At 46.5% G+C, this 21321-nt stretch overlaps 1 protein-coding gene and 1 long non-coding RNA gene across 6 annotated transcripts in view; one reads left to right on the forward strand and one right to left on the reverse strand.

The window, feature by feature from the left end:
- The window catches only part of CAPZB (capping actin protein of muscle Z-line subunit beta), a 146761-nt gene that overhangs the window by 57926 nt on the left and 67514 nt on the right, over window positions 1–21321 (forward strand). For all 5 annotated transcript variants that reach the window (XR_010148013.1, XM_003307839.6, XM_003949308.5 and 2 more), the window contains exon 2: window positions 7835–7924. Coding sequence is in view for 4 of the 5 variants with exons in the window: in XM_003307839.6 (XP_003307887.1) it covers window positions 7835–7924 (90 nt within the window). In the remaining variant the exon portion in view is untranslated. The remainder of the gene's footprint in view (window positions 1–7834; window positions 7925–21321) is intronic.
- LOC107970275 (uncharacterized) lies at window positions 10876–18903 on the reverse strand. The gene is made up of 4 exons (XR_008546893.2): window positions 18781–18903; window positions 17407–17536; window positions 16409–16522; window positions 10876–11322 (listed from the first exon to the last, which is right to left on the reverse strand). It is a non-coding gene; the product is annotated as an uncharacterized LOC107970275 (long non-coding RNA).

Here is a 21321-nt window from a genome sequence, read left to right on the forward strand (position 1 = left end):
CTGGGCCGGCCCAGGATTCCTTCTCCAAATCGCCCCCAGCACAAACTGTTCCCGGGCCACAAGGCAGAAAACAGATTTGACGTTTAAACAAAGTTGCTTATTGGGTCACGGATTATACAAGACAAACCATGGTTAAGTGAGACTCCATAAATTTGTGGTAAGTCATTCTGGGCGCCAGCAGAGTTTACCTTTGTGCTGTCTATGAAGTTATTTGCTAAGCCTCTCGGGAATGTAAACGAGTGAAGGTCTTGATGAACTTAAGAACAAACTCTGAAGGCCTTGAAGCTTTCGTTGGTTGTTTATGTACAGACAGATGCTGTTAAGCACAAATCTGCCTTAACCAGCCACTACAGCAGGCCAAGCAGGACCTCTGCTTGCAAGCATTAGCAATTTGAGTTACTGCCTGTGCCTGTCTTTGAAATTAAAAACAGTGGGTTTTAAAAGCACACACAAAACGTACACACTCCGGTGAGGCTGTGGCACCATCCTCTAGCAGTTGGCCCCAGCTAGGAAACGTAGTCACCTCAGGCTCCTTGGGCTTCTTCCCATTTCCAGTAACTGACCTCGTCCTATCTGTTGTGACCTTAAAGTCTTTGGCTCTCCTCCTCTCTGGCCATCCAGCCAGAGACCTGGTTGCTGTAGAGGCTCCTCTGCTAGCTCTTCTGTCCCCAGTTTCGTCTCTGGTCAGGCTGTCTCCCCAAGGTCACCAGACAAATCCTTCTGTGTCATTTACTGTTGCTGTCTAACAAAACCATCCCGAAACCTAGTGACTTAAAGGAACAATTCATTTCATTGTCTCTGATGGTTTCTGTGGGTCAGGAGTTCAGGAGGGCCTTGGCTGGGTGGTTCTGGCTTGGGGTCTCATGCTATTGCAGTCAGATAGCTGAAGCTGGAACAGTGGGAGCCTGGAGCACCTGGGGGCTCAGTGGGCCTCCCTCTGTCCATGGAGTCTCAGGGACTCTTCTGCACAGGGTGGCCTCGGGGCAGTTGAGTGGGCTCCAGGCCTGTGTGTTTAGCAGGCAGGGAGAAGCCGCATTGTCTCTTGTGGGCTCACAAGTCATAGGGCATCATTTGTGCTGGGCTCTGATGATAAAAAGTTACAAAAGCTCCTCCCGTTCCAAGGCGGAGGGGACACAGCCCCCCCCCCCCCCGCCCCACCACAAGTGGGAGGAGTGTCACAGTCACGCTGCAAGAGGAGCATGTGGGATGTGACTGCTTGTTATGGTCATTTTTGGAAAATATAATCTGCTTCGCCTTCTAAGTCACAACAGCAGTCGTCATTCCCCTGTGGAAAAATCTCTAGGGGCTCCAAAACCTTCACAGAAAAGTGGATTTTAAAGAATGTGGCACAGATGCCTTACCTATAAACTGGACAGGAGCAAAAAACTGCGGGGAGAAGTGAGGTTCTGAGCCTAGCTCCTCGGGCCAGCATAGCTGCCCCCTGAGTAGTTTGGGTGTGATCTGGCCCTTGTGACAAGGCCCCAGTCACCTCCCCAGGCCATGCCCCATGGTTCCCCACCTCCTCCTCCACGCACCTGGCTCACCTCTCCTTAGCCTGCTGCACCTGCTGCCTGGAAAGGCACACCTGCTTATCCAGGGCTAACCTGCTCCTGTGGCCCCATTCTGAGACATCTTCTGGGGCTCCCTGCCCTACTTAGTGGACACCTCTACTCTGACATTGACATTGTTGTAGATGGTGTGTTTACTCTACCAAACTTGGAGTGTAGGGACTGGTTACATCTCACTTGATGGTTTCCAAATCAGACTTTGCCCTGGAGTTTGCCTAGTAGGCCAAGTTTTCCTGTATGCAGATGATTTCATAATACCAGCAGATGTCTGAACACTGTAGCAGATATTTAGATGGTGGGGTTTTATTTGACTGATTTCTTATTCTGAAAAATTGTTTTAGTCCGTATTAATGGTGGTTTTATTTATTGCAGGGTGATTTAAGCAATTTTATGCTTTTTCTTTAAATCATGTGAAAACAGGAGGTGAAATATTTCTTATCTCAGTTTATATACCAAAATAAGAAAATAACACAAAAAACCCCCTAAACCTACCCCTTGGAGCCTTGCCAGCTTAAAATGGGGTAACTGTCCCCTCCTTATTATTTGACATCCTAACAAGGACTCTTCCTTGATTTTTTTTTTCCACACTGATTTTGACTGCACCATAAGCTCCATGAGGAGCAGAGACTTTTATGTTCACCACTCAGCATCAAAAACAGTGCTTGTTACCTAGGAAACACTCACATAATGATCAGATGATTAATTGAATGGACAGAGAATTCCAGAGGATAAGGAGGAATGGTCCTTCTTTTACTATTTACCTTTCCACCTGGAACACACCATTGGGTGGTGGAACTGGTGAAGCTCATTGTATGAAGGAGGTGCCTGGACCAGTCAGAGTTTTGAAGGAGCTGGCCTGTGGAGAGCTCTTAGCCACCGGGTGACAGTTTACTTCCCCTGACTGGCCTTCTGTTTATTTTGTAGCCATGTGAGGGAGGGAAGTCCTAGGAAAATAATTGACACAAAGAAGTACAAATCAGTGTATTGTGAACTGTGCCTTGTCTCTTTGTACCTTCTCTGTCTCATCATTGTACACACCACACGACCTTGTGGTTATTTGCTGTTTTATGGACAATTGGTTCCTTGAGGCTTGGGACTGGGTCTCATTTGTTGGGCCGGATTCAGGGCCTGGCCCAGGGTTGGCACTCAGTGCACAGTTGTTGAACTACATGTAGCCCAGTTGCTGGCCTGCAAGTGGCCAAATCCAGGATGATGGTCTTGTTTTGAAGGGTGTGGCGGTTAGGCATGTCTGCTCTTGCAGTAGGATAGAGGGCACTCCATCTAGAAGGAGTCTTAGAGTTCATCTGGGCCAAATCCCAGGCCACGAGGTTAAGTGAGCAGTCCAAAGCACACAGACGTCTAGTGACAGGGCATACCTTGAACCCTGGACTCCTGAGTCCTAAGCCCTCTCTTTACTTGCTCTTCCTTGTATTTTTTGACCTGCTCCGTTTCTGTCCTGGGCCGGTTCACCCCTCCTTAGGCAACCTGGTGGTTCCCTGCTCCCAGGAAGTCACTGTATTGATGCCAAACTTAGTGCGGACACCTGATGGGCATAGCACACTACAACCCAGAACTCCTGGGCTTGAACGATCCTCCTGCCTCAGCTTCCCGAGTAGCCGGAACTACAGGCACGCACCACCACTCCCTGCATACTTGTAGTTTTTTCTATTACCTTTAAAAAAAGTTTAGATATCTGATAATCATAACTTAAGCATCGCGTTGATGATGAATACCCTTGAACCTGCCATTCCATGTGAGACCTAGACAGTATAGCTTTCATCTTCCCCTCATGGCTTCCCTAGAACTGCTCTTCTACTCTTCTTAAATGTTGTATTTATCATTCCTTTGTCTTGGCTTAAAGAAAAAAAAAAGCCTTGTTATATTAGTCTAAAACACGTGTCTAAATAATAAGAGTGTTCATGGCCAGGTGCAGTGGCTCACGCCTGTAAACCCAGCACTTCGGGAGGCTGAGGCAGATGGATAGCTTGAGCTCAGGACTTTGAGACCAGCCTGGGCAACATGGCAAAACCCCATCTCTACAAAAAATAGAAAAATTGGCTGGGCATGGTGGCTCATGCTTGTAATCCCAGCACTTTGGGAGGCCGAGGTGGGCGGATCGCTTGAGGTCAAGCGTTTGAGACCATCCTGGGCAGCATGGTGAAACCCCATCTCTACCAAACTACAAAAAATTAGCCAGGCATGGTGGCCCCCCAGCTACTTGGAGGGCTGAGGTGGGAGGATGGCTTGAGCCTGGGAGGTGGAGGCTACAGTGAGCCGACATTGCGCCACTATACTCCAGCCTGGGTAACAAAGTGAGACCCTGTCTCAAGAAAAACAAAAATAACCAGGCATGGTGGTGTGTGCCTGTAATCCAAGCTACTTAGGAGGCTGAGATGGGAGGAGGATAGCTTGAGCCCAGGAGACAGAGGTTGCAGTGAGCTGAGCTTGTGCCACTACAGTCCAGCCTGGGCGACAGAGTGAGAGCCTATCTTTAAAAAAAAAAAGAATGTTCACTATTGCTTGTTATTGAGCTTTATATAAAAGTGACAGCATCCTAGGGAGGCCCCTGGGACTAGCCCCCTCCCTCCGTCCCCATCGTTCCATTTCCTGGGTCACTTACGTTGTTGCTTGTAGCTGAAGGTCATCCACATCTGCTTCATTCTCTGGTGCCGTTTCCTGTTTGGACCCCTTAGGGTTTGGGATGACTCCCAAGCAAATGGCTCCAGTTAACTCTAATTTTAACGTCTTAAAAGCTGTCATTAAGCTTTCCCATGTTGCTTCACTTATGGGAAGCATTTAGTCATTTCCTCATTGAATGATAGTTAAACATCCTTAGCCCTAGAAATTTGTAGTGAAACATTTCCAATTAAGATTAATTGGGATTAATGCAAAATATGAGTCAGATCCTTTTGTAGTAGTGTTCTAGTGCTGTCAACTAGATACAGGTCTACAGAGGACTGTCCAGCCCCCTTGCGGGGTGGGGATGTGATCAGCATATTGGAACTGGGCTTGTGAACAGGCACTGAAGAAGGGTTAAAACAGTGTCTTTCACCTTGAGCTTCTCTGGTCAACTTAGGTCTTTTCCTAGATAACACTGCTCAGTTTTCTAGTTAATCCCTTCTATGTTCTGTCTGGATCGCCGTTTCAAATTAGACAGGCTTACTTATATCTTAATTTGCTTTTCATTTATAAGGAGGATTGCTAATATCTAGTTGAGATGCTTTCTGAAGACCAGAAATTTTTAGGGGTTATGTGTGGGTTTGTTGTTGTTGTTGTTGTTGTTGTTTTTGAGATGGAGTCTCGCTCTGTCGCCCAGGCTGGAGTGATCTGGCCTCACTGCAAGCTCCGCCTCCTGGGTTCATGCCATTCTCCTGCCTCAGCCTCCCGAGTTGCTGGAACTACAGGCACCCGCCACTATGCCCGGCTAATTTTTTTGTATTTTTAGTAGAGACGGGGATTCACCACGTTAGCCAGGATGGTCTCGATCTCCTGACCTCATGATCCGCCCGCCTTGGCCTCCCAAAGTGTATGTGTGGTCTTTAAATTAGAATTATATATAAAACGTTTGCCTGCATGTGCAGTCTTCCTGAGGGGGACTTTATTGTCAATCAGATTCTGGGAATCTGCAGCCCCCAAACCAATTATTTTTAGCCCAGGGCTTCTCAGCCTTAACTCTATTAACGTTTGGGCCGGGTGATTCTTTGTTGTGGGGAGGCTGTGTATCGCGTTTTGGGATGTTTAGAAGCATCCCTGGCCCCTAACCATTAGATGTCAGTAGTTTCTTCTCTCCCAGTTGTGACAAAAATGTCTCCATACATTGCCAGATGTCTCCTGGCAGGGTTGTTGGAGGTGTGTGTGTATGTGTGTGCACGTGTGCAAAATCATCCCTAGTTGAGAAATACTAGTTTATACCTTTTAACGAGTTTGACTTGAATCATTTAGGGTTTTCTATTCTTGCTTGGCCAAGAGAATACGTAGCTTTGTATTGAGTTTGAACATTAGCTCTAGTTTCAGGGGAGCAAGAGAGAGAGAGAGAGATCCAGGGCTGGGTTGAGGGGCAGGGAGGTTGGGCAGGGGAATCATTTAAAATTTTTAAAAAGATTTAAAAGCTGTATGTTTATTTGTATGCACTCAATATCCCCAATCATTAAACACATACTACTGTGTATTAAATGTTCCACATACATTACTAAATTATTGTCACTCTCTAAGGAAGATACTGTGTTCCCATTTTATGGATAAATAAATAGAGACTTCTAGAGATTAAGAAACCCACCCAAGGCCATAAGTTAATGAATGGCAGTATTGGGAATTGAATATGTCTCTCTAGAGTCGAATCAGCTTATCTGTGTGTTCTGCCCAAGACGTGGTGTTAAAATTTCCTCTCATGCCAGTGGGCCAAACCCATCACTGTGGCCTTGGCTGACACATGTTGGCATAGAAATGCGTGGCACAAGTAGGGAATTCATGGTTGCTGGCATTCAGCAAAACAAGTGGTAGAATTTCTGGTGTGGTGTTTTTCTTTTCTCTTTGCAGGGGAGCCAGTTCGTTGTGTGTTCCAGGATGAACTGTCACTGATAGCCATCTTGAGCAAGGGACAGGCTTTTTCTTTTCTTTCATTCTTTTTTAAAACAGCTGGCTGTATATGCCATGTCAATATCTTTTTTTAAAAAAATGAAATTGACTCTCCTTAATAATGTGTTATGTCTTTGGTGACTATGAAGTGGGTCCTTGCCCCACGGCCTACTTGTGGTTAACAGACCTGGAGTATAAATGGTAATATTCAAAAGTTGTATTTCGTTAAGGCCAAATGTGGCATTTTGAGGATTACTTTGTGTATTTTATGAGACTGTAGCTTGTTGATTTAGGCCTTCCAAAAATCCTGAAATTGGTCTGAGCAGAGCAGATTCCAGATACAAATCAGATAGTGGCTGCTTGGGTAGTGTTGGGGACTCCATCTGCCTTACTTGGAGTCACCTGTACTTCTAAGAGTTGCATACACAGGTCTTCACCATTGTACCTGGCCCACCTTTCTCACTTTATTTCTTGTCTCATCTCCTGAGGTCTAGCCTTCTGTGTTAGAACCCACTGTGCATTGAATTTACTTTGCATTTTACCAGCCTTGCCTCCGCTCAGTTCCCTTCCTCTCCCCCTCCCTTTATTTATTTATTTTTTATATCTTTATGGTGACTGGCACATGGTGGCTCTTAGTAAATATTTGCAGCATATGTACTGTGAGGAGAGTATGGTGAAGCACAGGATGCATAGCTTTAAAAAGGTGCTTGGGCTGGGCACGGTGGCTCATGCTTGTAATCCCGGCACTTTGGGAGGCCAAGACAGTTTGACTGCTTGAGCCCAGGAGTTCAAGACCACCCTGGGCAATATGGCAAAACCTCATGTTTCCCCCCCTCCCCCCCAAAAAAAACTACAAAATTAGCCAGGTGTGGTGGCGTGCACCTGTGGTCCCAACTACTCTGGAGGCTGAGGTGGGAGGATCACTTGAGCCTGGAAAGTGGGGGTTGTAGGGAGCCAAGATCATGCCACTACACTCCAGCCTGGGTGACACAGCAAGACCCTATCTTTAAAAAATGAAAAACATTTTTTAAAAGAGTGCTTGATAAACAAGAGTAATGGTTGTCTTTCCAGTCCTTGCCTCTGCAGTGACATAGTTTACTGCATTTGCAGTCCAGTTTGCTGGGTGGAGTGAGCTCTTGACTGTAGTGTGGTCCAGGTCTTAGTGTCCTAAGTTTCTATTGAATGAATGAAGCACTTTTAACCCCGTGTGCATCTTGCCATTTGTTCTTTGCCTGGCTTTTCTCCCTCCCTTGGAGCTTATCAAGGAACCTGGCCTGGGGATGTTACCTGATGTTTATACCCAGGTTACAACAAAGGGCAAAAGTAATCCGCTACTAGAGTGTGCTTACCATGGAACCAACTGGGAGGCACGACATCTGCAGCCACCAGGGCCTGTTGAGCAGGAGCAGGGGAGCCGGTGAGGGAGCTTTCTGACGTCTCCAGCCTGCTTCCACTTCTTTCAGGGTCTTTTGGATGCCCCCACTTGAGACAGAGACTGCTGTCAAAGGGGAGCAAACAGCCTGCACAGTCGCCCCCCGCTCCAGGCTGCTGGCACACACAGACCTGGCGGAGGGCCCACTGCGTGGCTCTTTGGGTTTTAGAATGTCTTGGGCAAGCATGCTTTTTAAAAGGAGTTTTTGATATTCCTTCTGGCAAAAATGACTGACGCACTTGTATTTCTCCCTCCACAGAGTGATCAGCAGCTGGACTGTGCCTTGGACCTAATGAGGCGCCTGCCTCCCCAGCAAATCGAGAAAAACCTCAGCGACCTGATTGACCTGGTATGTTCCTCCTTCATATGGTTCCATTTGAGACTGCGGCTAAGAGTTAGTTGCTTTTGTGTAGCTTTTTCCACGCAGAATTCACAACACAGGAAACCTTTTCTCTCCCTGGCAGACGATGCCACTGGACTATGAGATTCCTCCAGGCAGAGAGAAGATGGATTTCATATGGTGGTCTGTCATTCAGAACCATCTGTGTTGTTGAAGCCCAAGTTAGGAGTTCTAAAGTTAATGACAGTCTGCTCCCTCCCCAGCTGCCTTGTCTTCAGTTTCTAGAAGCTTGCATTTAGACGTGGTGAGGAAGAGGCCATACCCATCCCGCAGGCATTCAGCAGTGCACGCAGGCCAGACGTATCAGTCTCTGCTATGGTGTGAGTTTCTCCAGCCAACACAGTACAAGCATCTACCTGTAAGATGCTTCCGTGGCTTCATTTCTAGTTTGAAAAGGTATAACAAGCAAAAGTTGGCTTGTTAAAGGGCCCGTCACATCTAGTTTTTAAATATTCTTTTCATTTTCATAGATTTTTATGCTCAGAATGATTGGTCTCAAGATGTTGCCTCAAATTCACTAGCACCATATTATTTGAAGAGTGCTCAAAATATTCAAAAACATCTATAAAGCCATAGGAAATATTGGAAAGAAATAAAATCAGGTCCTAAGAGGCCAACCGAATCACCCTGATCACTTGGCAGTGAGTTCTGGTGCTGGGTTTGGAACGTGAGTCCCTGAGTCTGGTCCTTTGTTTTTTCCACTGTGTCCTGTGTCTTCTTGGATGTAATTATCCATTGCCAAGCATGGCTCATCAGTGAGGTATCTTTTTAGAGTGGGTTGGGAACTTGTTCATATGCTGTAGTGATTTATTTAATTCCATTGTATGCATTCAGAACATTTTTACTAGGAAAAATATATGACTGCTAGGAGAGGCACGGATGTCATTCACAGAAAACTTTATACAGCAGCCCGAAAGGTCTGTAGTGCGACTATTTGTATATTTACAGGGATGCAAACTCCCAGCTGAGAGGCAAGTGTGTGACACAGAGCGGAGCCTGTGGAGGGAGTTGGGAACCTGCTGTATCTCATTCATAGTAATTCAGGAAGTGGGAAGAAAGAGGTTTCTTGAGGTCACTGGCTGCTCAGAGAGACAACTGCACATGCTTGTGATGTAAGCGGAGAGAAGGCAGGTATCAAAAAGAGAGGGTCCCGCCAGACAGTCGACATTTCAGGGGGGTAGTAACATAGTTGTGATGCAAATGAACCCACTGTGTGCTCAGGATCAGGGGTCCCCGGCCAGGAGCCAGCGAGTGAGGAAGATCATTGAAGTGGGCATGGTGGGATCTGGAGGCACAGGCCCCTGTGGGAAGAGCAGCTGCCCTCGTTACTCCTGGTGCTTGTTGCCCTGTTGGAAGTAGAGCCTCTGTTGCTCATTTTCACATTTTTCCAGAGGAGCCATATATTTGGGGTTTTATGTAAAATTTCCTGGTTTGTTTGTGTGTGGTGGTGGTTTTTTTTTTGTTTTTTTTTTTTGTTTTGTTTTTTTTGTGATAGAGTCTCATTCTGTCACCCGGGCTGTAGTGCAGTGGGGTGATCTTGGTTCACTGCAATCTCCACCTCCCCGGTTCAAGCAATCCTCCTGCCTCAGCCTCCCCAGTAGCTGGGATTACAGGCGCCCACGACCGTGCCCAGCTAATTTTATATTTTCATTAGAGACGGGATTTCACCATGTTGGTCAAGCTTGTCTCAAACTCTTGACCTCAAGTGATCTGCCTGTCTCGGCCTCCCAAAGTGCTGGGATTACAGGCGTGAGCCACAGTGCCCAGCAGAATATCCTGATTTTTAAACATTGGGCTGCACATTAGATTGGCCGGGTCCAGTTTTGTGTAGAACCTGGGCCTGAGCATGTGAAATGTGAGCTGGGGGCGGTCAGGCAGTGTGGCCTGGAGGGGTTAGAGGAGATGTCCTTTGTTGAGAAATACTGAAGTATAAAGTTGGATAGGTAGGAGGTATCCTTGAAAGTGAGGAGACCTTGGACTTGATGTGGTGAGAATGGTCACCATCAGCCCACTGACTGCTGAACTTGTATGCAGTGCCTCATGCGCAGCCATATTTAAACTCTCATCAGTCCTATGAGGTAGGACTACAGAATGTGGTCTGGGAAGTGCTTTAATGGCTTTGCATTTTTCTTGGTCAGAAATCTATGATTGATCCTACGTGGAAGAGGTGGGCAAAAGTTGAAGGTGTGATCTGCCTTTAATTTGGTCAGCTGCAGGGGCTTGTTTTTCCTCTAAACTCAGCATGAAAGCATGCTTGGCTGAGTTTAAATTTAGTTTGCCAATTTAGTTATTACTGTATTTTAGAAATAAGCCAAACATAGAAGTAGGAAATGATGAGCAAATTTTTCTCATTAGACCCTTCCTGGTGTTTAATAGGCTGTTTTGTTCTTATGGCAACTGAAGTGTTTTACTACAGCTGTGTCTTTTCTCCGGGACTCCCTCATCACTCTCTCTTTCAGGGATGTGCATGTAGCTGCTTTTATGAAAACCTGGTCAACTGGCTCCCTTGCTGCCCGTGCGGGTTTTCCCTGGGCTCAACAGGGAAATTGCAGCATTGATGGTGAATGAAGGAGAGTATCAAGAGCTGTCTTTCGCCATAGGCAGATAATGAGAGAGATCACCTCTGAGGCTTAGTTGCAGGATGGTACTTGGACACAGGTTGAAGTGCCAGGCCGTATCTACCACTGATATATGGTGTAGTGTGTGACATTCTATAGATTACTGTCAGAGCATACTTTTTTTTTTTTTTTTTTGAGACAGGGTCTTGCTCTGTCACCCAGGCTGGAGTGTAGTGGTGCAACCAAAGCTCAATGCAGCCTCCTAAACTCCTGGGCTCAAATGATCTTCTGCCTCAGCCTTGCAAGCAGCTAAGACAACAGGCGCCCACCACCACATCTGGCCAATTTTTAAAAATGTTTTATTTTGCATAGAGACTGGTTCTCCCTATGTTGCCCAGGCTGGTCTCGAACTGCTGACCTCAGGCAATCCTACTTTTCTGTTTTTAACTTTGTCTTCTGTAGAATGTATGCTAGAGCTGGTGGAGGTGGGCTGAGGTTGAGGTGGACAGCTGACGTGTTGAATACCTGCCGTGTGCCCGGGACTAAGCTGGGGACTTCTGTTTGTGTTGTTTATTGTTTCTTCAAAGTCATACAACACCCCTGTAAGGTACATATGGCCACCTCACCTCCTTTAGATGATTTAGACTCTATGGGGAAGAAGCCAGGATAGGGATGTGGCTTGGGAGCGCCGGGAGGTCTGGTTTCTCCTGCTTGCCAGGTTCCTTTGGGTTAGTCACGCTGAAAGCAACAGAGTAAATGTGGCGTGTCTATGTGCTGTGTCAGTTTTGCCTGTTGGGAGAGAAACTGTTAATTAAATTCATTAGTAATCTAAAATGTTAACACATAGGTATATTATGGAGAATAATGTTAAATTCACATAATTTAAAAGCAAGAACTAGACACGGGGCAAAAAAACCCTTCTCGGAACCAGGCCATTTATGATTAGTGGTTCTCTTTCCTCCACTGCCTCAGGGGACGGCCTGAGAGGCGCCAGCTCCCTTCACCGGCTGTGTGGAGGCCACCTGGGGCCTTGTCTACCTCAGAGGCTGAACAAGAGGCCAGAGTGGATTCCCATCGTCCAGAGTGGGTTGGGGAAACGGTGTTCTCATTAATTTTTTAATTGAAGTATGAGGAATGTCAAAATGGAAATGGAGCATGACTTTTCAACAAATTAGGATCTGGTAATGCATGCCTCATTAAAACTATATTGACATGCATTGGCCAGGCGCGGCGGCCCATGCCTGTAATCCCAGCACTTTGGGAGGCCAAGGCAGGTGGATAACTTGAGGCCAGGAGTTCGAGACCAGCCTGGCCAACATGGCGAAAACCCATCTCTACTGAAAAAAAAACTATATTGACATGCTTCAGAAGCCACTTTCTGATTGATGGCCTGGCTTTGAACTCCTCGCTACGTGCGATGCTCATATAAGGGGCAGTGCGCTGGCTTTGTACTGGATCCTGTGACTGATCCTGGAGGTTTCTTCTTTGAATGTTTTATTTTCATCACTGCCAGTGTTCTCTGGGAATGACAGTGTTTCTTTTTTCCTGTTTAACTGAACTTACGAAATGCTTTTATTCTGTAAGGATTGGTCTGTGCTGAGTATACTGTTGTAGCATTGAAGTTCACATGCAGTTTTAGTTTCTTCCCAAAGCGGTAGTTTCAGAAAATTCACACTATTATGCACCTGTCTAAAGGCAAAGGATCCAGGCCTTTGTCTCGTGTAATCTGGGATCAGTCAGATGTTTTGAAAGTAGCTAATGCACTGCTGCTCCATGCAAACAGCAGTCATTCCTCCCTGCTCACCTGCCCAAGATAATGAACGGGGGGAGATTGTTGTTTTCAAGAAAAGTCTCCAGTTTTAAGACGGACGAGAATGTTAGGATTTGCCAGCATTCCCCATGAAGGGAATGGCCTCGCTTAAGATGGCAGGGCCAGGGAACTGTGGGGGAATGGATCCAGTCCACCATGGTCTGATTACAGAGTGGTATTAAAGAGAAATGTGAGGGATGCTTGGCAGCCAGGCCAAGGCAGCCCAATTTATCATGCCAGGTCAGCTTTCTTTTTTCTTCCCAGCATCAGAGCGTTTTTGCTGCCTTGGGATTATGAGGCCTGCTCTGATTGGTGGGAAATGACCTTCCTTTGCAGATGGCCAAAACATCATTTTATTACATATTAATCCCATTGTGCTAGAGTGAATCCAGCTGAAATCCATTGTTAAGCTGTTTCAGAAATACCCACACATCCATGAGGGCCAAGAATCATATGATGTGAAGATGTTCCCTTGGCTTCATAAACTTGGCCCTTCTATGGCCTTACTCTGCACACTGGCAGCAAGAGCAGAAATGTCTCAGCTGGGGTGTATTTTGAGCCCTGAGCTGAGGAAGGAGTTTGTTTCTGCATATTGGCACCCAGCAGGCCTTCCATCCTTTGCCTTTTTAAGAGCAAACCAAAAATAGCCGTGAATCTGTTTAGCTAGGCAAGAAAGTCTCTGCTTGCAAACATTGGTCACTTCATGTTTTTAGTTCCTTCACTTCTTTCTTTCTTACAGTCGTCCTAAGGCTCAGCTCTTGGGTGTCCCCAGACTTTACTCTATCAAGGGGAAGACATCAGGGCTGGGAAAGTATCCAGGCCAGTGAGGTAAAGGTGGAAGAGACATCCTGATTTTTTACCGGGGAGTTGATAACTTCATAGGTTAACTGTTTTCAGCATATTCTTCTTTTTAAGTAGCCAGAGCAGCCCTCTAGAAATAGAGCCAGCTGGGCACAGGTATTCACACTGCCAGCCTCAGCGGTAGCCATGCTTTGAAATTATCCCTGTCACCCCCGCATCGCCACCCCCATCAGGGCAGCATGATGTCTGCAGGGAGTGTGATTTGACAGATGAGAAGTCTGAGTGCTTGGGGGACGTGTCCACATTCGAGCCTTAGTGAACGAGTGAGTGGAGACCCGCTGCTTACGTTTCCAAAAACCTGCTCTCCGTGAACAGCCCATGGAGCCAGCTCACACACATTTGTAATTGACTGGTGACGTTAAGGATGATACTATTAGTCAATAGTTCATTAATATGATTGATTAGCAGAATATCTGATGTCTGCTAAGCAGTGCTGCTCAGTTTTCAGTCTTTAATAGTTAAAGCAATGAAATCTGGAAATCATTTTTCCAGGGACAGCTGTGTGGAGTGAAGCAAAACTCAGTTTTGTCCCCCAGGTGATGAAGCTGCACTGGGCCTGGGACCCAAGATGACTACCCCTGCCTTTGGGGATCTTGAAGGCCAGATAGGATCTGCTTTATCTGTGTTAATAGAGTAAGCAGGCTTACATTTTCTTCTTCCCTAGCTTCCCCTTTAGCCTTGTCATTCAAACAATCTCAGACCAGCATTTTTCGTCTTTTATTTCAAAGACAACATTTAAAATGTCTTCACTTAAGCTGGGCCTGGTGGCTCACACTTATAATCCCAGCACTTTGGGAGGCCAAGGTGGGAGGATTGCTTGAGCTCAGGAGTTTGAGACCAGCCTGGGCAACATAGGGAGACTCCATCTCTACTAAAAATTAAAAAATGTTTTGGGCATGGTGGCATGCGCCTGTGGTCCCAGCTACCCAGGAAGCTGGGGTGGGAAGATCACTTGAGCCCAGGAGGTCAAAGCTGCAGTGAGCTATGATCACCCCACTACACTCCAGTTTGGGTGAGAGAATGAGACCCTGTTTTGTTTTTAAGTTTTTGCCTTTCTAAAAGGGTCTCAGCTGAAGTAAGTGAAAAGGTAATGGATTCAGTCGACATTTATTGAGCACCTCCTGGAAGTCAGGCACTGTGTTTAATTCTGGGAAGAAGTGCAGCCTTTATTCCTTGCCTTCTCCTCCACGGGTCAAAATGCAAGGATTCTTCAGCTTGATCCCCGAAAAGAATGACCCTAGTTGGATTCTCTCAGGCCATTGGTCATTGACCAGTGAATAAGCTCTGAGGATGAGTAGCAAGAGCTGCAGAACTGAGTTATTCTTTCTGCAAACATTTATTAAATGCACCATCCATGCACCAGACACTATTCTAGGTGCCGGGGTTTTCGTGGAGAACCAGATGAAAAGCCTTGCTCTATGGAGCTGACATTTTATGGGGAATTAATTTCTGGAAGGAGGACCTGGCTGTGGTCAGCTTTGCACGCTATACATCTGTTGAACAGGATAACTGGCAGCTGTGCTTATTTGTTTTTGCTTGCTCATAAAGATGTTAGAGGCTCTTTAATGGTCATGCCCAGCTATCAGTAAATGTCCACTTCTGCAAGCCATTGCTCGCCACCTTTTAACCGGTTTCTCAGTGACTTGTGCCTTGGCGCTTCTCATTCTTTCCCCAAAGTACTCATGTCAATAGAGGAAGAAAGAAGAGCAAATACACATTTTTGGGGTTTTAGGGGAAAATCCACAGGTCCCTGCCTCAAGGAGAGCATTGTATGTTTTGTCTTATTTAAAAATTGTTTTCTCTCTGGAAATGTGGCATTCATCTGAAGTTACAACTACTTGGGAGGCTGAGGTGGAAGGATCGCTTGAACCCAGAGTTTAAGACCAGCCTGGGCAACATAACTAGACCCCATCTCGTAAGAAAAAAATTAAAAAATAAATTGTATTCCAATCCATAACATGCCCACATGCAAGACATTTTAACATTAAAAAAATGCTTTTTCCACCAAAGTTCCCCGTGGGTTTATGTTAAGGGTGGGGAAACTTGGCTTCCTCTCTCCTACCCATCTTAGGGTCTGCCTGGAAGTTTTCTCCTCTGAGCCGAATGTTGTCTCTGGAGCAGCAGCCGCGGAATGGATGGAATCACTGGTAATATGCACCAGCCCCTACATAGTCTCTGTTGTGACTGATGTTTCTGAGCGTATTCTGAGCTTTCCTATAGACAACACTGCTATAGTTCCCGTTTTACAAGGAGAAAAAACATTCCAGCCAAAAGCCTCCAGCAGTATTTTAATAAACTCCATTCCTTGGAAAATTGTGGTGAGTCTTTTCACGTGAGCCTTTTGCTCTGTGAATGGGCGGCAGCTGTGGGGACTGAGGCAGTGAGAGCAGGAGGCATGCTCTGGACGGTGGGTGCCAAGCTGGCGTTTCCTGCCCATCCTGGCCTCTCCGGAGGATGGTGGCCCTTCATGACCCCGGCCTGTTATCAACCTGAGGACCTGCCACCTAGTAGTGCAGCCTCTGATTTGTGTCCAGGTGGCAGCCAGGCAGCCCTTCTCCACCAGGAAGAAATGGCATGATTTGCTTAGAAAGAGGAAGTGGGGCTTCCTGGGGTGCTCTTACCTGACCAGCTCCCTCATAGATTTGGCCAGAAGTGATTTCAGATTCTGATGAGTTCTGTTACATGCAGCATAATGGTTCCTCATTTTATCCAATTAAGAATGCGATTAATTGCCTTCTGTAAAGGCAATCCAGACAATTACGGTGGAATGAATGAAAGAGAGGAGTGCAAGAGAAAGGAAATGAACCAAAGAGATTAGTAGGGCCATTGGCTTTATTTTGTGTGTGTGTTCCTTGGGGAGCAAAGACTGATTCCAGGAGACTGCAACGATATATCCACCAGTCCTGAGCTGTCCTAGAACAGTAATGGTTGATTTTCCATTAGGGGAAGGGGCTTGAATTTCTCCAAAGCCAACTATTTTGAAAATTGATGCTCTCCCATCATCTTTAAGATAGCCACGCAGTAAGCTTTGGTTATTTTTCAGAGAATACAAATTTCAAAACAGAAAGTATTTTTTGTTTGGTCTCAGATTAACAATTTGACTCTTCCCTCTTTCATTCCCTATAAAATACTTTTCAATTACATGGAAAAAAATTTTTTTCACCTTTTTAAATTAAACATAGAAAATAGAGACGGGGGTCTCACCATGTTGCCCAGGTTGGTCTCAAACTTCTGAACTCAAGCAGTCCTTCCACACTCAAGCAGTCCTTCCACGTTGGCCTCCCAAAGTTCTGGGATTATAGGTGTGAGCCACTGTGCCTGGCCAAAATAAGTAACTTTTAATGGATCTCCATCAGATGTCAGCAAGTACTGACAGATGGGTCTCATTATTAATACGCTTCATCCAGGACCTTATCTGTCTTCATAGCCATTCTGTGAAGTGAGTGGGAGGAAACTGAGGAATGGAGGAGGGCAGTGAGTCTCTGACCTGATAGGTGATGCGTGCCGTGGGGTTGCGGGGAAGAGGTGTCAAGCCCACCTCTTGATTCCAGTCAGTATTTTCCACTGAATTACAGCCTTACAAATGAAAATATTATAGTATGCCATTTCTTAAATGTCCTGCCAAAGCTAAATAATCTTTTAAAAGTGAAAATGTAAAGGAAATTTATAATGAGGGCCTGGGAAGAATGGTCACCATGGAAGTACCTAAGGGAAAAGGACTTGAACTTCTCTTCCTGCCACTGCTGGTGTGGAGCTCTGGGCAGGCGATGTTCCTCCAGAGCTTGACCAGCAGAGGAGCCGCCGCTCCCTTCAACCGGCTGGGCTGTGGGGAACCCGGGCTCAGTTGGAACAGTGGGGCAGAGGCAAAGCTTCCTATTGCAGCCCCCCACCACCCCCCACCCATACACACTTTGCATTGTGTGTGTTTGGGGGGAAAGTGCTATTTTGAAAGCATCCTGCCCAGACACAAGTAGTATATCACTATACTTTCAGTTAAAACAAATGTAAAAATTTTGGAAAAAGCAGTGCACTGCAAGAACCAACGGGATGGTTCAGTAAGGGAGCTTATTTCTAGGTGGCATCTCCTTTTGCTGTTACAAATGGGCTCTTGTCCCTTCATCTCCCCTGGCATCTTATCTGTTCTAACTGATTTATGCTGGAGCACAGGCTGATTTTGGTACATTTAATTTAAAGGCAGTCACCTAAGAGGCAAGCAGGCAGTGCGTGAAGACAGCTGCAGAGCTCCAGGCTGAGTGGCGGAAGCAAATCAGTCAGAATTCTCAGAAACAGACTCAGTAATGGAAGAACTTAGAACAATCACAAGTGGTATTCCTATTTGGGAGAAAAATAATTGTTCGATAAATGTGTTGAAACAGCTAATACTTTTGAAGGAAAACACACTAAAACTCTATTGCAACAGCATGTAGTCATATTGCGTATTTCTCATGGACTGAAGAATTAACTATTAAACGAACATGAAAGACCCAGAGAGCAAACATCAGTATTTGATCTTGAGATGGAAGAGGCCTTTAGAAGGTGCATAAGCCAGTGCCGAAATGATAGCTTTGACTGCCTGCAAATTTAACTTAGAAGTTTACACAAAATTAAAAAGCAAGGAACACACTCTGAAAAGCATTTGTACCTTTTGGCAAAACACTTCTCTCTTTAAATCTGAGAACACCTGCTGAGGCTATTAGAGTTGTCGTCCCCATTGGACAGATGAAGAAGCAGGGCCTCCAGCAGTTTATCCAGGGTCACCAAGTATGATGGTGGAGCTAAGCTTTGAACCCAGACAACCTGACTCCGGGGCTCTTAACTACCACATGGCATTGCCTCCATCAATAGGAAAAGTAGGAATACTTTGTTAGAAGAAAGAGCTGGCTACATAGGCAATTCACAGAGGAAGAAACACAAACGCCTAATATGTGAAACTTTGGTCCTCACTAGTAGTTAGAAGTGCAAAATAAACCGAGATGGGATGGCTGGAAAAGCCTCCTTCACGGATGACTGTTCCTTCTGCTTGGTGGGTGGATTCGTTTCTTGTTGGACTGTGACCTGCACATTTTGTGACTTTCTAATGAAGTGGATCCCCTCACCTTGGCATTGAGTCTCTTGAGGGATAAAGGGCAGCGATTGACTGGGAGAAATCCAGAGTCTGGATAATCAGACTCCATTATCCATTAAGAGCATCATCACCCATGTTGGCATATTAAAGGCTCTGAGAAGTCCCGCAGTTAATAAAAAAAGAACTGAACCTGTAATCCCAACTCACGTTCAAGGAATGTGCTTTGGGAAACATTGTTTTCCTGGGAAGGATCATAACCTACACACTAAATGGCCTGGATTCTACACCCTGTTTTGACAATGGCCCTAAGTGTGATATTAGCCAAACCTTTTATTTTCATAAGTGTTTGGTAAAATGGGGTAGAAGGAAACATAGCTTTTTTGGAATTATTTATCTATTTGTGCAAATAGAGAACTGCTTCAGGAAACTTCCTGCTGCTTCAATAGGAGGGACAAAGGTAGATGAAAAGGAAGCACTATGTCCATTAAGAAGGTGCCTTGGCAAATCTTACTGGAAGTCAGGAGACCTGGGCTGTGGCTTTGAGTCTGCCACTAACTTGCTTTGGGAATTGCAGGTCTTTGGGTCTCGGGCCCCCACTCTGCGAAGTGCAGGCCTGATGGTCTCTCAGTCTCTCAGAACTGGAGGTCTGTTGCCTAGAACTAAAAGAACATCACCATGGATACCCTTCTGTTGATGTCACCACTTTCAGGCTCCCCTTTTGCTGGCAGAAGAGACCTCAGTTTCTCTCAGGCCTATGAGCTGCCCCATCTGGTAAATAAGTGGAGAGAACAGAGCCGGCAGGGGCCTCCAGCAGATACTCCAGTCCACAGTCTTTGTCCCTGGGTGGCTCACTAGAGCCAGAAGAGAAGGCTCACTAGGACTTGAATCCTGGCCTGGTCACCTTCCAGCTTTGAGACCTTGGACAAGGCACTTCATCTCCCACAGTTTCCAAAAGCCGAATTCATGAGACGGTTGTGAGGATTTGGGGTGCGTGTAAACTGCAGATGTGAGTGGAAGACAGGCACTTAATTGATGCCAGCTGGTGCCTTTACTGCCTTTGTTGGCTTCCTAGGGCCGATTGGCTCACTCCTGGGTTCCGCCAGCCTAGAGGCTGTGCCCTGATGCCCTGGGCAGCCTTTTGGGCTGAGTTTTCACAGGTGAACCAAGTCCCAGCCTTGGCTCCCACAGTGGGGCATTTTATAACCCAGTGCACGTTTGCAAGGACTTGGCTTATTTAACTGAGGAAGGAGATTAAGAGGCCCTCCATTGAGGCCTTGTAGATAGTCATGAGAACTTGTCAAGGTGAGGATCCCCGAATGGGAAGCTGAAAACGCCATGGCCCCCCACCCAAAGGCGAGTCATGGAGGTCAGAAGGTGAGCCTCCAGACTTTGGCTGGCTGGTTTCCATTCTGCAGAGAGAAGGGTCATCTGACACCAGCTGCACAGTTCGCCCTGATGAGGGTCTCTCCCCCTCCTCTTCCTGATTGCTTGCTAGGCACTTTTCTTCCTGCTTCTGCTCCCTGAATGAGGAGCTGACCCCGGTTATCATTGGGAAAGTCTTCGGAAGCCCTGGGAGAGAAAGCTAGACAAGAGCGTGGCTGGATGGTCTAAGGCGGCAGGAAGGAGTCTTAGGTTGATCTCAGTGTCCAAGGACAAGCCAGCCTTGCAGCCTCCCAGGTCATCGACCCCTCAATCCTCAGCCTTCCAGAGGTGCCAGGTCACCTGTGAAACCTGGGTCCTCAGGATCCTTTCTGTCGGTTTCCCAGCTTCCTTGCCATTTACCCTCTTCCTTATCAGCACTGCTCACCTCTTGCTCCTCTTTCCTCTGAATCTCTTGTCCCCTTCTTGAACCTACATCTCTAGTCTCCCCCCAGGTACACTTTTCCTCAGCTTGAGAGCCCCCCAGTCTATGTGTGAGGGTCCTACACAACCTCCCAGTGATGGGCCTCTGTTCTGTATCTCTGGGCCTCTCCTGGGACTGCTTTCTGGTGGGGAGGCTATTTTAGCAGCTCACCTGCTGCTACCTGTTCATGACCCTGATGCAGAAAATGCTTGTGAGGTGCCACTAGCCAAGAAGCAGACCAAGGCTGGAAGTGGAGTCCTCATTTGTTTTGCAGACTTCCTTGGAAACAGATTGGCCATTTAGTGCCCCCTACCACACCTTTATATGCCAGGCCAGAGAAGCCTGTTTTGGTGTATTTGGGAATTCAAATTCTACAAAATTCTTGGTTAGGTGTTTCTAGGCTGTTAGTCTGAGGATGCCTGAAATGCTTGGTTAGGAGCATTGAAGTTGATAGTGGAGTGCCTTGAAATCGAAAGGCACAATCCTGTTCAGCTCTTGTCTTTACCACGTCTTAGCTGTGTGACCACTGAGCCTCAGTTTCCTCATCTGTGAGATGGGCATAATGACACTAACTTCAAGAATGAGAGATGGGGGGTGTAAAGCTTCTAGCATAGTACCTGGCTTGTAGTAGCTGTCTGCATGGAGTTCTGAGGTCATGTCAAACTTGCGCAAAATACTCTGCTATTCTCCTGGGTTTTAAGAGATAACTATCGTGTGCCAGGTACTGTTCCAGACCCTTTGCTTATTTAAACTGCACACCACAAGGTTGATCTTTTATGCCCATTTTACAGATGAGGAAACCAAGTGAGGTTTCATGAGTTGGTCCAAGCCTCACAGCTAATTAGTAAGGAGCAGAGTTGGGATCTACCCGTCTGCAAAGCCTGTCTTCTCCGTCACGCTGTTTGTGCCCAAAGCTGCCCCAGGAGTAGCTTTCTCCTTGTCACTGCAGGTCACCAGAGGATGGCTGACTCTGAATGCAGCTGTCTTCACAATTCTTAGCACCGGCAAGAAGTTACTCAGTCTCCGTAGTGGGTAGCTTCCCCCTTCCCACGTTGAAAGGGCGTTCTGTTCTGGCCTCCTGTGGTTAAAGGTGCACTGCTGATGGAGACGGAAGCATCCGTGGTAACAAGCACAAGACCCCAACATCCCAGCTGCCAGCTGCCAAGCAGTAGTGCCGGGGGGAGGGGTGCGTTGGGTTCCAGTGCACCC

This window comes from Pan troglodytes, chromosome 1, assembly GCF_028858775.2.
Source record: "Pan troglodytes isolate AG18354 chromosome 1, NHGRI_mPanTro3-v2.0_pri, whole genome shotgun sequence".
NCBI classification, from domain to species: Eukaryota; Metazoa; Chordata; class Mammalia; order Primates; family Hominidae; genus Pan; species Pan troglodytes.